Source organism: Oncorhynchus keta, chromosome 14 (genome assembly GCF_023373465.1).
Source record: "Oncorhynchus keta strain PuntledgeMale-10-30-2019 chromosome 14, Oket_V2, whole genome shotgun sequence".
Taxonomy (NCBI): domain Eukaryota; kingdom Metazoa; phylum Chordata; class Actinopteri; order Salmoniformes; family Salmonidae; genus Oncorhynchus; species Oncorhynchus keta.
The window spans coordinates 63739855-63753170 of record NC_068434.1 but is presented as its reverse complement, the minus strand read 5'-3'; the positions used below and the strand labels follow the sequence as shown (position 1 = coordinate 63753170).

At 40.7% G+C, this 13316-nt stretch overlaps 1 protein-coding gene across 17 annotated transcripts in view; it reads right to left on the bottom strand.

Annotated features, from left to right (window-relative positions):
* LOC118393767 (B-cadherin-like) overlaps positions 1 to 10023 on the bottom strand; it is a 59708-nt gene extending 49685 nt beyond the window's left edge. The window contains exons 1-16 of one of the 17 annotated variants that reach the window (XM_052462098.1): positions 9906 to 10023; positions 9328 to 9605; positions 8634 to 8748; positions 6942 to 7183; positions 6564 to 6704; positions 6310 to 6465; positions 4435 to 4579; positions 4165 to 4337; positions 3926 to 4054; positions 3628 to 3813; positions 2630 to 2770; positions 2376 to 2531; positions 2135 to 2279; positions 1859 to 2031; positions 1639 to 1749; positions 1364 to 1528 (exon numbers count right to left, since the gene is read on the bottom strand). In XM_052462098.1, coding sequence (XP_052318058.1) covers positions 1364 to 1528; positions 1639 to 1749; positions 1859 to 2031; positions 2135 to 2279; positions 2376 to 2531; positions 2630 to 2770; positions 3628 to 3813; positions 3926 to 4054; positions 4165 to 4337; positions 4435 to 4579; positions 6310 to 6465; positions 6564 to 6704; positions 6942 to 7183; positions 8634 to 8748; positions 9328 to 9378 — 2229 coding nt within the window. In that variant the 5' untranslated portion in view covers positions 9379 to 9605; positions 9906 to 10023. Of the gene's footprint in view, positions 1 to 1363; positions 1529 to 1638; positions 1750 to 1858; positions 2032 to 2134; positions 2280 to 2375; positions 2532 to 2629; positions 2771 to 3627; positions 3814 to 3925; positions 4055 to 4164; positions 4338 to 4434; positions 4580 to 6309; positions 6466 to 6563; positions 6705 to 6941; positions 7184 to 8633; positions 8749 to 9327; positions 9606 to 9905 lie in introns of those variants that run through there. The other 16 variants (XM_052462096.1, XM_052462097.1, XM_052462095.1 and 13 more) reach the window with 16 other exon arrangements.
* Positions 10024 to 13316: the final 3293 nt, after the last annotated feature.

Below are 13316 nucleotides of genomic sequence, written 5' to 3'. Positions count from 1 at the left end.
ACATTTGTTTAAGTCTCAGCCTCCAGTATTTATGCTGCAGTAGTTTATGTGTCGGGGGGCTAGGGTCAGTTTGTTATATCTGGAGTACTTCTCCTGGCCTATTCGGTGTCCTGTGTGAATCTAAGTGTGCGTTTTCTAATTCTCTCCTTCTCTCTGTCTTTCTCTCGGAGGACCTGAGCCCTAGGACCATGCCCCAGGACTACCTGACATTATGACTCCTTGCTGTCCCCAGTCCACCTGACCGTGCTGCTATTCCAGTTTCAACTGTTCTGCCTTATTATTATTCGACCATGCTGGTCATTTATGAACATTTGAACATCTTGGCCATGTTCTGTTATAATCTCCACCCGGCACAGCCAGAAGAGGATTGGCCACCCCACATAGCCTGGTTCCTCTCTAGGTTTCTTCCTAGGTTTTGGTCTTTCTAGGGAGTTTTTCCTAGCCACCGTGCTTCTACACCTGCATTGCTTGCTGTTTGGGGTTTTAGGCTGGGTTTCTGTACAGCACTTTGAGATATCAGCTGATGTACGAAGGGCTATATAAATACATTTGATTTGATTTAAGTAAGTCAGCCTGATTTTTTTTAAAAGGCAGTAAATGTGGCTGAATGAACTGTTTCACTGCCAGACAAGGCTCCGCTGATAGGCCCTAACAACGTGTTCACCGTTATAGCACAATTAACGTATTGTGTAGTGGCTTTGCTGGCATGCATCCCACATTTTTGTTTTGATTGCACACCAAGATGTACATGCCAAAATCTCCACTGATTGTAAGCGTATGAGAACCCTAAAACATTATTTTGTTTAGAAGTAATAAAGTAATACATTTAAATATAGGCCAGTTTGAATTGGCGCAGGTGGCGATGACTTTCTTACTGCCGCCAAGAGTCGCGCACAACTCAAGTGTCTATTGGGCACAACATAATCAGAAACAATGAAAGCAAAGTAGAGTCAAACTTGCGTATTAGGAATATGGGACCAAAGTACTAAACTTTTGACTAGTTTAATACACCATTAGTGAATTTGTCCAAATACTTACTACACCTTCAAAATGGGGGGACTAGAAACATAAAGTACTTTCATTTCTAAATGTTAACAGATATGTATGAAAATACCCTCAAATAGAAAGGTCACATTGTGTACTGTCGCTTCATAAAACATTGGATCCCAAGTAAAGAAAATGCAATAGTATAGAGTCAAATTAAAACGTTTCAGCCTTCCAGTCCAAATAAATACGAAGGGGAGTGAAAAATAATTCCTTCAGAAAATCATTCCAGAGTAACAGCTAAAAAGCTACATTGACCGGCTGCTTTTCCGACGCCTCCAGATTAGCAGCTCAAATATAGGAGAGGATTTCAACATACCTTAGCTGTTGTAATGATGCCCTCCAGCTTGCTAGGACCTGTGCTCCCACTGAAAAGGCCTTGAGTGTCCCCGTCAACTATCTTGTAGGTGGTGGAACAGGTAGAGGAGTGAGGATCATCTCCATCAGTCAAATCCACTTTAATATCTGAGACTGACACAGTGTACTGCAAAGGAAAGACGCATGATTATGAAGCAACAAAGAGAGGGCAATTCCATTGTGTTTTAAAACAGTTGTAAGGCTTCAATTTGAAATTGTCTTCAGAAATGTGCTTACCGAAGGGTTGTCATTGCTGTCCGTTACTGTAATGATGGCTTTGCCAAAGCTGGTAAGGCCATTTCCCTCCATATCAGCAGCTTGGATTGCCAAAGTATATTTGGGAATTTTCTGAAACAAATTAAGTAGCAAATTAAGTCAGGGTCACAAATGTAACGCAAGTAGAATGTACACAATGAATAAATGATCGACAAGACTATTGATTTGAATAGAGACCAACCTCTCTGTTCAACCCAGGTGCTTTAATCCGAATCCCTCCAGTCACAGGGTTGATGACAAACATGTTGGGGCTTGGTAGTGGAGGCTCCTGACTGAGAATGGTGTATCTGACATCAGAATTGGCAGAGCCCTCCTCATCAGCATCAGTGGCCGTTACCTGCATGACCTCATCACCTGAACAGAGTGAAAATAATTATAGCAAAATATGGCATCATTTTCCTTCAAAAACATCACATCATTAAGTATTGTAAATACTGAGTGTGTGTGAACAACATACCTGGTTTTGATGCTTCAGGAACTGTTCCCGTAAATGGATCTTGGGTAAATACAGGTTTGTTGTCATTCATATCGATGACTTTCACAATGATCTCCATGGGATCCTCAGCACTACCTGCACCCACTGCAACAGCATGGGCTAGGAGCTAGAGAGAAAAGTAACGGCAAACATTACTTTAAAACTACATAAAATCAGTTTTCAATTAAGTCAAGGTAAGAAAATTAGGATACGCAAACCGTACAATGTATTGGTCTTTTTTCTCCCTGTCCAAAGACTGGGTCACATAGAGTATTCCAGAGTTTTTGTCCACAGTGAAGAGTCCCACAGGAGGTAGGTCTGCCCCAGTGCCAGTGATGCTGTACTGGATCTTCACCTCTTTATCATTGCTGGACTTGATCTGGTTTACAAGGATAATAGAATTCACATCAATGACGAAATGTCCAACACTGATATTAGAGTAACGGAAAAACGCTCCTTAACCTACAAGACACATACCTTCACCATATTCTTGGGGAACGGGCCTCGGCCATTCTCTGGGAAGTTGATGGGAGGAATGACCCAGTCCCTCTTCCTTCTTTTCAGACCTCCTGAAGACTTGGGGAAGTTCAGAACAGGTAGAGACAGACTTTCTCCTGGCTGTGGAATTGAAACAAACCATGAAATATCAAGTCTATGGTTTTACAATCACCAAAATACATACATGGATCATTTTATAAAAACTGCCATCAAACATCATACCCCTACATTAAATTTTTTTATTTTAAAATCCAAGTTTCAATGACAGAATATTTCCAGCTATTTTGCAATGACCACAACCAAATATAACCTTAGCGACTGTTCAAGCAAGAATAAAAACATCATTGTAAGCGTATGAGAACCCCAAAAAGTTATTTTGTATAGAAGTAATACAAATATAAATCTAGGCTATGAGGAATGGGCGCAGAAGGCGATGGCTTTCTCTGCCGCCAAGAGTCGCGTGCAACTGTGTGTGACGTCATTGTGTCATGAACTGTAAAAGGGTCTATTGGTCACAACATAATCAGAAACAACGAAAAACAAAGTAGAGTCAAACTTGATGTAGTCATTGCATGCTAGGAATACGGGACTAAACATTTGACTAGTTTAATACACCATTGGTGAATTTGTCCAAATACTTATGACACCTTCAAAATGGGGGGGGGGGACAAGAAACAAAGTACTTTCATTTCTAAATGTTAAAACAGATATGTATGAAAATACCCTCAAATAAAAAGGTGACATTGTGTACTGTCGCCTCATAAAACATTGGATCTCAAGTAAAAAAACACTAGAGTATAGAGTCAAATTAAAACATTTCAGCGTCACTGTCCAAATAAATACGAAGGGGAGTGAAAATTGCTTCCTCCAGGATACCATTCCAGAAAAGCAGCTAAAAAGCTACATTAACAGGTTGCTTTTGCTGCACCTCCAGTGTAGCAGCTCAAATATATCTACAGGAGAGGATTTGAACATACTTTTACTGTCATAATGGTGCCCTCCAGCTTGCTAGGGCCTGTGCACACACTGAAAAGGCCTTGAGGGTCCCCGTCAACTATCTTGTAGGTGGTGGCCCAGGCAGAGGAGTGAGGCTCATCTCCATCAGTCACTGGCATTTTCACCACCAAGGCATCCACTTTATTCTCTGGGACTGACACAGTGTACTGCAAAGGAGAGACACATGATTATAAAGCAACATAGAAAGGGCAATTCCATTATGTGTTAAAACAATTGTAAGGTGGCAATTTTAAAATTTGCCTTCAGAAATGTGCTTACCGAAGGCATCACAAACTGTGGCGCGTTGTCATTGCTGTCCGTTACTGTAATGATGGCTTTGCCAAAGCTGGTAAGGCCATTTCCCTCCATATCGGCAGCTTGGATTGCCAAAGTATATTTGGTAAATTTCTGACACAAATTAAGTAGAAAATTAAAATCAGAATCACAAGTGTAATGCATGTAGAATATACACAATGAATAAGTGATCGACAAGACTATTGATTTGAAAAGAGACCAACCTCTCTGTCCAACCCAGGTGCGTTAACCCGAATCCCTCCAGTCACAGGGTTGATGACAAACATGTTGGGGCTTGGTAGTGGAGGCTCCTGACTGAGAATGGTGTATCTGACATCAGAATTGGCAGAGCCCTCCTCATCAGCATCAGTGGCCGTTACCTGCATGACCTCATCACCTGAACAGAGTGAAGAAAAAATCTGAATCGTCCTAGCATAATTCTCCTTAAAAAAACATTATTAAGTATTGTAAATACTGAGTGTGTGTGAACATACCTGGTTTTGATGCTTCAGGAACTGTTCCCGTGAATGGATCTTGGGTAAATACAGGTTTGTTGTCATTCATATCGATGACTTTCACAATGATCTCCATGGGATACTCAGCTATACCTGCACCCACTGCAACAGCATGGGCTAGGAGCTAGAGAGAAAAGTAACGACAAACATTACTTTAAAACTACATATAATCCGTTTTCAATTACAGTGCCTTGCGAAAGTATTCGGCCCCCTTGAACTTTGCGACCTTTGGCCACATTTCAGGCTTCAAACATAAAGATATAAAACTGTATTTTTTTGTGAAGAATCAACAACAAGTGGGACACAATCATGAAGTGGAACGACATTTATTGGATATTTCAAACTTTTTTAACAAATCAAAAACTGAAAAATTGGGCGTGCAAAATTATTCAGCCCCCTTAAGTTAATACTTTGTAGCGCCACCTTTTGCTGTGATTACAGCTGTAAGTCGCTTGGGGTATGTATGTCTCTATCAGTTTTGCACATCGAGAGACTGAATTTTTTTCCCATTCCTCCTTGCAAAACAGCTCGAGCTCAGTGAGGTTGGATGGAGAGCATTTGTGAACAGCAGTTTTCAGTTCTTTCCACAGATTCTTGATTGGATTCAGGTCTGGACTTTGACTTGGCCATTCTAACACCTGGATATGTTTATTTTTTAACCATTCCATTGTAGATTTTGATTATGTTTTGGATCATTGTCTTGTTGGAAGACAAATCTCCGTCCCAGTCTCAGGTCTTTTGCAGACTCCATCAGGTTCTTCCAGAATGGTCCTGTATTTGGCTCCATCCATCTTCCCATAAATTTTAACCATCTTCCCTGTCCCTGCTGAAGAAAAGCAGGCCCAAACTATGATGCTGCCACCACCATGTTTGACAGTGGGGATGGTGTGTTCAGGGTGATGAGCTGTGTTGCTTTTACGCCAAACATAACGTTTTGCATTGTTGCCAAAAAGTTCAATTTTGGTTTCATCTGACCAGAGCACCTTCTTCCACATGTTTGGTGTGTCTCCCAGGTGGCTTGTGGCAAACTTTAAACAACACTTTTTATGGATATCTTTAAGAAATGGCTTTCTTCTTGCCACTCTTCCATAAAGGCCAGATTTGTGCAATATACGACTGATTGTTGTCCTATGGACAGAGTCTCCCACCTCAGCTGTAGATCTCTGCAGTTCATCCAGAGGTGATCATGGGCCTCTTGGCTGCATATCTGATCAGTCTTCTCCTTGTATGAGCTGAAAGTTTAGAGGGACGGCCAGGTCTTGGTAGATTTGCAGTGGTCTGATACTCCTTCCATTTCAATATTATCGCTTGCACAGTGCTCCTTGGGATGTTTAAAGCTTGGGAAATCTTTTTGTATCCAAATCCGGCTTTAAACTTCTTCACAACAGTATCTCGGACCTGCCTGGTGTGTTCCTTGTTCTTCATGATGCTCTCTGCGCTTTTAACGGACCTCTGAGACTATCACAGTGCAGGTGCATTTATACGGAGACTTGATTACACAAAGGTGGATTGTATTTATCATCATTAGTCATTTAAGTCAACATTGGATCATTCAGAGATCCTCACTGAACTTCTGGAGAGAGTTTGCTGCACTGAAAGTAAAGGGGCTGAATAATTTTGTACGCCCAATTTTTCAGTTTTTGATTTGTTAAAAAAGTTTGAAATATCCAATAAATGTCGTTCCACTTCACGATTGTGTCCCACTTGTTGTTGATTCTTCACAAAAAAATACAGTTTTAAATCTTTATGTTTGAAGCCTGAAATGTGGCAAAAGGTTGCAAAGTTCAAGGGGGCCGAATACTTTCGCAAGGCACTGTAAGTCAAGGGAAGACAATTAAGATACGCAAACCGTACAATGTATTGGTCTTTTCTCTCCCTGTCCAAAGGCTGGGTCACATAGAGTATTCCAGAGTTTTTGTCCACAGTGAAGAGTCCCACAGGAGGTAGGTCTGCCCCAGTGCCAGTGATGCTGTACTGGATCTTCACCTCTTTATCATTGCTGGACTTGATCTGGTTTACAAGGATAATAGAATTCACGTCAATGACGAAATGTCCAACGCTGATATTAGAGTAACGGAAAAACGCTCCTTAACCTACAAGACACATACCTTCACCATATTCTTGGGGAACGGGCCTCGGTCATTCTCTGGGAAGTTGATGGGAGGAATGACCCAGTCCCTCTTCCTTCTTTTCAGACCTCCTGAAGACTTGGGGAAGTTCAGAACAGGTAGAGACAGACTTTCTCCTGGCTGTGGAATTGAAACAAAAACCATCAAATATCAAGTCCATGGTTTTACAAGCACCAAAATACATAGAGCATTTTTACAGAAACTGCCATCAAACTTCAATTGACCTGAAAAAAAAAAATCTGTTTCAATTACAGAATATTTCCAGCTATACATGTCATTGAAACCCTTCCAGAGATGCAGTTGCCCATCTATCCACTAGAGGACACCATAGTCTCGTTAATTTAACCAGTCATATACCTTGGGCTGGGTGGTCATCTCATGGTGATTGTGGTGGTGGCCATGTCTGGCCTCATGCAGCACTCTGACTGGAACTGTGATCTTCTTGCCCTTGGACTGGGTAGAGACATAGAACTCCTTATGTCCATTATGCAGAGTCAGCCCCCTCTTCAGTTTCAGCGTCCCGTCGCCATCTACTTTGAAGCGTGAATCCTCGGAGTGAAAGAGAAAGCTGGTACGGCTGGTGCAGTCATCAAAAACCACTGCAAGGTCAAAGAGAAAGGTGGTCAGAGGATATCATTTAAAAAATAATATCGCAACCATAATACAAGTGGGCCTACAAAGTAACCATTGAAAGCAATTCAACAACAGGAGCAGATTTAAAGCACTGTTGCATTCATTTCAAATTCATAACAGGAGCCATATTCCATCAGTGCCTTCTTGAGAGAAACTGATATGAGCCACCACAGACTCTCTCAGTAAATGTATAAATGGAATACTGGTCATAGTAACGAAGCAGCAAAATGGCCTTCTAAAACACCTAGGCCTAGTCGGCTCATGATCGCAGCTCTGATCTGCTGCAAAGACATTATGCAGGGCTTATTACATGCACAATGTAAAAACCCACAACATGTCAGACTTGCAAAGGAGTAAATTGACCCATATCCTCATGTAACTATTAACATGACATGTATAACTAGTACTGTGCAACTTAGAACAATATACAATGTACCAGGTGGAGATTAAGCTGTCATGGTATACAAGTATTCTACTAGAATCATCCTGTGTGGACAGAGAGCAGAGTTGACTTGCCCAGCCCTGGGTTGAGACTCAAGGACAGGCAGGCAGCAACATCTGGTTTCACATGACTACTATAAACATCCTGAGGCATAGACCTAGCTCTACAAAGAGGTCTGAATGTATCATTATGCTCCTATTAGCTTACAAACGAAGTTGATTGAGTATTATTTAAAAAACCCAAATCAATACACCTCTTTCCAGCCTAATGAACTGGCTAAATGTTAAGCAGAAATTGTGCAATGACACACAAGACAAGAAGAAATGTGTGGTTGAGAAAGATATGGAAGTGTGGTTTTCAGAAGTAAAACTGAACTGGATGAATGCCACAGTACCCACTTCTGCTTTCTGCTCATTCTATTGATACAGTGGCTTGCTAAAGTATTCACCCCCCTTGGCATTTTTCCTATTTTGCCACCTTACAACATGGAATTAAAATGGGTTTTTAGGGGGTTTGATTTACACAACATGCCTACCTCTTTCAAAATGCTAAATATTTTTTCTTGTAAAACAAAGAAGAAATGAGACAAAAAAAAACAGAACTTGAGCGTGCATAACCCCCCCCCCCCCCAAAGTCAATACTTTGTCGAGCCACCTTTTGCAGCAATTACAGCTGCAAGTGTCTTGGGGTATGTCTCCATAAGCTTGGCACATCTAGCCACTGGGATTTTTGTCCATTATTCAAGGCAAAACTGCTCCAGCTCCTTCTGCTGGTGTACAGCATGAATTATTCGGGGCAATTTTTTGTTGAAGGTTCAAATAGATATTTCCCAGTCAGAGCTCGTTTTTTTCACCAAGTTTTGAACACACTGAAGTCGGATATTTCCGAGTTCCCAGTTGTTTTGAACGCGATGTTAGCACAAGACAGGGCAAAAATGTATGACAGTTAGGAAGCTACCATTAGTTAGTTCTAACCTTTTCCAAGACTCCGGCCACTTCGTAAGTGATTTCTTTCCACTTTGAAAATGTACATTTCTGAATTGAAACCTGGAAGACATTTTGACTCCTCCGAGAACCCTGGTTTGAAAGCCTTACAAAAGGAAAAAAGAAAATAAACAGTTTTATTATTTATAATCAACTGCACAAGGTCATAAAATAAATATTCACCACATTTCCATAGAAATGCAATTATACTATCACAATGACCATATTACAGGCACATATTTCCCTCAGATTACACAGACCCACAAAGAATTCTAAAACAAATCCAATTGTGATAAACTCCCATATCTATTGGGTGAAATACGAGTGTGCGATCACAGCAGCAATATTTGTGACCTGTTGCCACAAGAAAAGGGCAACCAGTGAAGAACACCAATGTAAATACAACCTATATTTATTTATTTTCCCATTTGTACTTTAACTATTTGCAAATCATTACAACATTGTATATAGACATAATAATTTGGAATGTGTAAGTGTAATGTTAACTGTTCATTTTTTATTGTTTATTTAACTTTTGTTTAGTATCTATTTCACTTGCTTTGGCAATGTAAACATATGTTTCCCATGCCAATAAAGCCCCTTAAATTGAAATTGAACTGTATTTCCAGGTAAATGGCGTAGCCTACATTGTGTTTCTTTTAAAGTAGAATAAAAAAAATCTTACCTGGAGAAATAATATTAATACGCCCAGCTCCACAAACCAAAATGCCCCCATTTGTTTTGAATAATTTCTGGACAGTCGTTCCACCAAGAGGTAAAAAGTAATCAGTTTACGAGTATAGGGGAAACGTCTCTCTCGTTCAAATCTATTCTTTCTGGGTTGTCGCTTAAATAAGAAAAATGAGCTTCAGGAGGTAGTGAGTGATGTATGCAGGCAGGAGACCTCGCTCATCCGCTCGCTCTAAATTTGGGCATGGTGAAGAACGCTCCTTATACCCGCACCTATGAAACACAGGTAAATTGTCATAATCCAGAAACCCACAGCAGGGTCCTATGTGCCAAATTATTACACAATAATGTGAGAATTCCGATCGAGAGGAAAAGCACTGATGAGGAAGAATGGGTTCAGGATCAAACACGGTGTCAGTCATTCCATTTCATGATCAAAGTCGTTTCAAATAAAACAGTCAGCAACACTGACAATAATTTGTCAAAAGCTATAAGTTGTCAAAATAAGCTTTACATTTTAACAAATGACTGATAAATACATATTTTTTAATCATGGTAAAACATTTTATTTACCATTACTCCATTAAGCCTAGTCAAAATAACATTTACATTTAAAAATAAATGCTGTAGCTATTCTTCACCATACACTTCCTCAGCTTGTAGTAAAGTCTGTGTGTCAATGTGAGAGACCCTGTACTATCTCTCAAAGGAACTATTAATTTTGCTAGTCTGACCACAGACTGCATGATCCTAAAGCATGTCCAGTTGGGGAATGAGACTGGGACACTTTATTAAAAACAACCCAATTTCAAAAAAACATCATAGTACTTGAATACTATTTATGTTGATCTCACTTTTACTCCTCAACGCTCATGCTGCTGTACTGTAGTTTAGTTGGCTGCCCTACACAACTAAACATAATCATAATGAGTAGCCTAAACATCTCCAGTCAGCAGAACATATCAGTAATAAAATGGTGTATTGTAGATGGGCTTTACCACCTGAGGTTTTCTGTGGATTCGATTGGCTACAAATACAGGTAAAATTGCATCAGTAAGTCCTCCATGCATCCTCTTTATCACATCTCCATCATCCTCACCTCAGACATGGTGGCAGAACAACATTACAGACCCTGCTTGCTTTGGATTCCCAGCAGCCTTGTGAAGCAATGGTTGAATGACGTGAGTTGACTCATAAGTCTATGGTGACACCTTTTTGAACTAAATACGTCCTATAGACCTAGTCTTCGGTAGTAAGTAACCTATATAATATCAATCAAATTATTAAGATATGGAGAGACCCGGCCTGTTGGAGAAAATAAAGTGCTTTTGAGGGTTCCAAAGAGAAGGGAAACTATGACATGCAAGATATTTCTTTATCCATCCAGTCAGTGACCTTAGAGTACAGAGAATATTGTGGATCATGAGTTTCAAATGTAATCAGTTCATGACCCACATCCAAACATCCCTTTAAAGGCTTTTACTCATGATCCACAATATTGGTATGCATTGCTAGCCAGGATAATCATAACCTCCAAAGTAGTTTTTGTCACACCCTGATCTGTTTCACCTGTCTTTGTGTTTGTCTCCACCCCCCACCAGGTGTCTTTCATCTCCCCCATTAGACCCTGTGTATTTATACCGGTGTTCTGTTTGTCTGTTGCCAGTTTGTTTTGTTCACCAAGCCTAACAGCTTTTTCCCCCTTGCTCCAGTCTGTTTCTAGTTTTCATGGTTTTGACTATTCTGCCTGCTCTGACCCTGCCTGCCGTCCTGTACCTTGTCCCACCACACTGGATTATTGACCTCTGCCTGCCCTGACCCTGAGACTGCCTGCCGTTCTGTACCTTTTGGACTCTGATCTGGATTACTGACCTTTGCCTGCCCTTGACCTGTTGTTTTGCCTGCCCCCTGTTCTAGTAATAAACATTTGTTATTTCGATACTGTCTGGTAGGCCACCGAAGCGATGACGCACAAAGCCCCCAACTGAGTATTGTCGCCAGACACGAGGTGGGAAGGATGGTCTTAGGGTCCGAGGGTATAGCTGCGGGGCAGCGTATCCTGCTTGATGTTCTTGGATTCTGGTCAGTAGGAGAGGAGAAGTTTAACCGGGTGAAGAGCAGGGCTCGCCTGCTTTCCAATGGGTGGTTGGAAATGGACCTCTTCAAGTCCTTCGAAGACATGAAGGTGCTGGCCCCAGGATGCGCCCATCATCCTATATATATCCTATATACTAATCAAATTAAAATTTGACGAGTCGTTAATATTGCCATTTACTTATACCTCTACGTTTTGCATGTTATTAGAGTGGAAAGATGTGTCAACACATTTCAGAAGGCATTCCCCGAATGGATGTATGAGCGGTTGGAAATAGTCAAGCTTTGTGTAAGCGATCTCCTCCATTGTCCTGCCTGCTGTAATGACTGTCCTGTGAGGATCCAAATGGGTCAGATCAGCTTTGCAGTAAATAACTTCAGCCAGACCCCCTTTCACCCGCAGAGGGGTGCGAAGGGAGCTGGTGGCAGTTGACAGCTCACGCCCTGCTGTAAATCAAGGACAGAACATTCAGCTCTCTCGCTCTCCAAAATAACCCAAGGAATTTGCCTTTGTTTCACAGATTTTCCCTCCGAAACTCTAACACGTTTTAAAGTGAATACTGGAACAATATTTATAATATTAGAACGAGGGGAATGGCCAGAGGCGACCTAAAATAACACGGATGTCAGGCTGGTTGTGATTTTGTGATGTCATTAAAAAAGATTAAAGGAAATACTGTATACACTCTACATGTATGAAGTTTCCATCCTCTACGTTGTGCATGAAATAACTAAATGTTTTCATAAGAGGGACTTGATTTTAGGAGCCATAAAATATAAGTTTTGCATAACTTTGTACAAGTGACAAGCCTTGCCCTTAGTGAAGTCAGAGAGCGTGTCAGTTTGACGACCCACCCCTTTTGAAGAACTGTATAAAATGAGGGGTTAAGAGTTAACCTCTTGAGTGTAGGGGGCAGTATTTTGATGTTTGGATGAAACATGTACCCAAATGAAACTGCCTATTTCTCAGGCCCAGAATCTAGAATATGCATATAATTGTCAGATTACGATAGAAAACACTAAAGTTTCCAAAACTGTCAAAATATTGTCTGTGAGTATAACAGAACTGATATTGCAGGCGAAAACCTGAGGATAATCCACCAGGAAGTACTGTTTTTCCTGAAACCTCTGTTCCATTGCATGCCTTCCCTCCATTTAAAGGGATATCAACCAGATTCCTTTTCCTATGGATTCCACATGGTGTGAACAGTCTTTAGATATAGTTTCAGGCTTTTATTCTGAAAAAATGAGCGAGAAGGATCACATTGCGTCATTGGATGGCTGGGTGCCAGCAGTGTTTTGCATGCGTGAGCAGCTTGAAGCAGACATTTTCTCTCTCACTCCTACTGAAAAAGCTATGGTCTGGTTGAAATATTATCGATTATTTATTGTAAAACAACCTGAGGATTGATTATAAAAAACGTTTGTCATGTTTCTACAAACTTTACGCATACTATTTGGAATTTTCGTCTGCCCCATTGTGACAGCTCGGGCCTGTGGATTTCTGAACATAACGCGCCAACCAAATGGAGGTTTTTCGATTTAAAAATAATCGTTATGGAACAAATGGAACATTTATTGTGTAACTGGGAGTCTCGTGAGTGCAAACATCCGAAGATCATCAAAGATAAGCAATTCATTTTATTGCTTTTCTGACTTTCGTGACCAATCTTCATTGCTGATAGCTGTTTTTAATGTTTTGTCTACTGAGAGCTATCCTCACATAAACTCTTGGATATCTTTCGCCGGAAAGCTATTTTGAAATCTGACAACGCCGGGTGGATTAACAAGCTAAGCTGTGTTTTGCTACATTGCACTTGTGATTTCATGAAAATGTAATATTTTTAGTAATTTAATTTGAATTTGGCACTCTGCAATTCAGCAGATGTT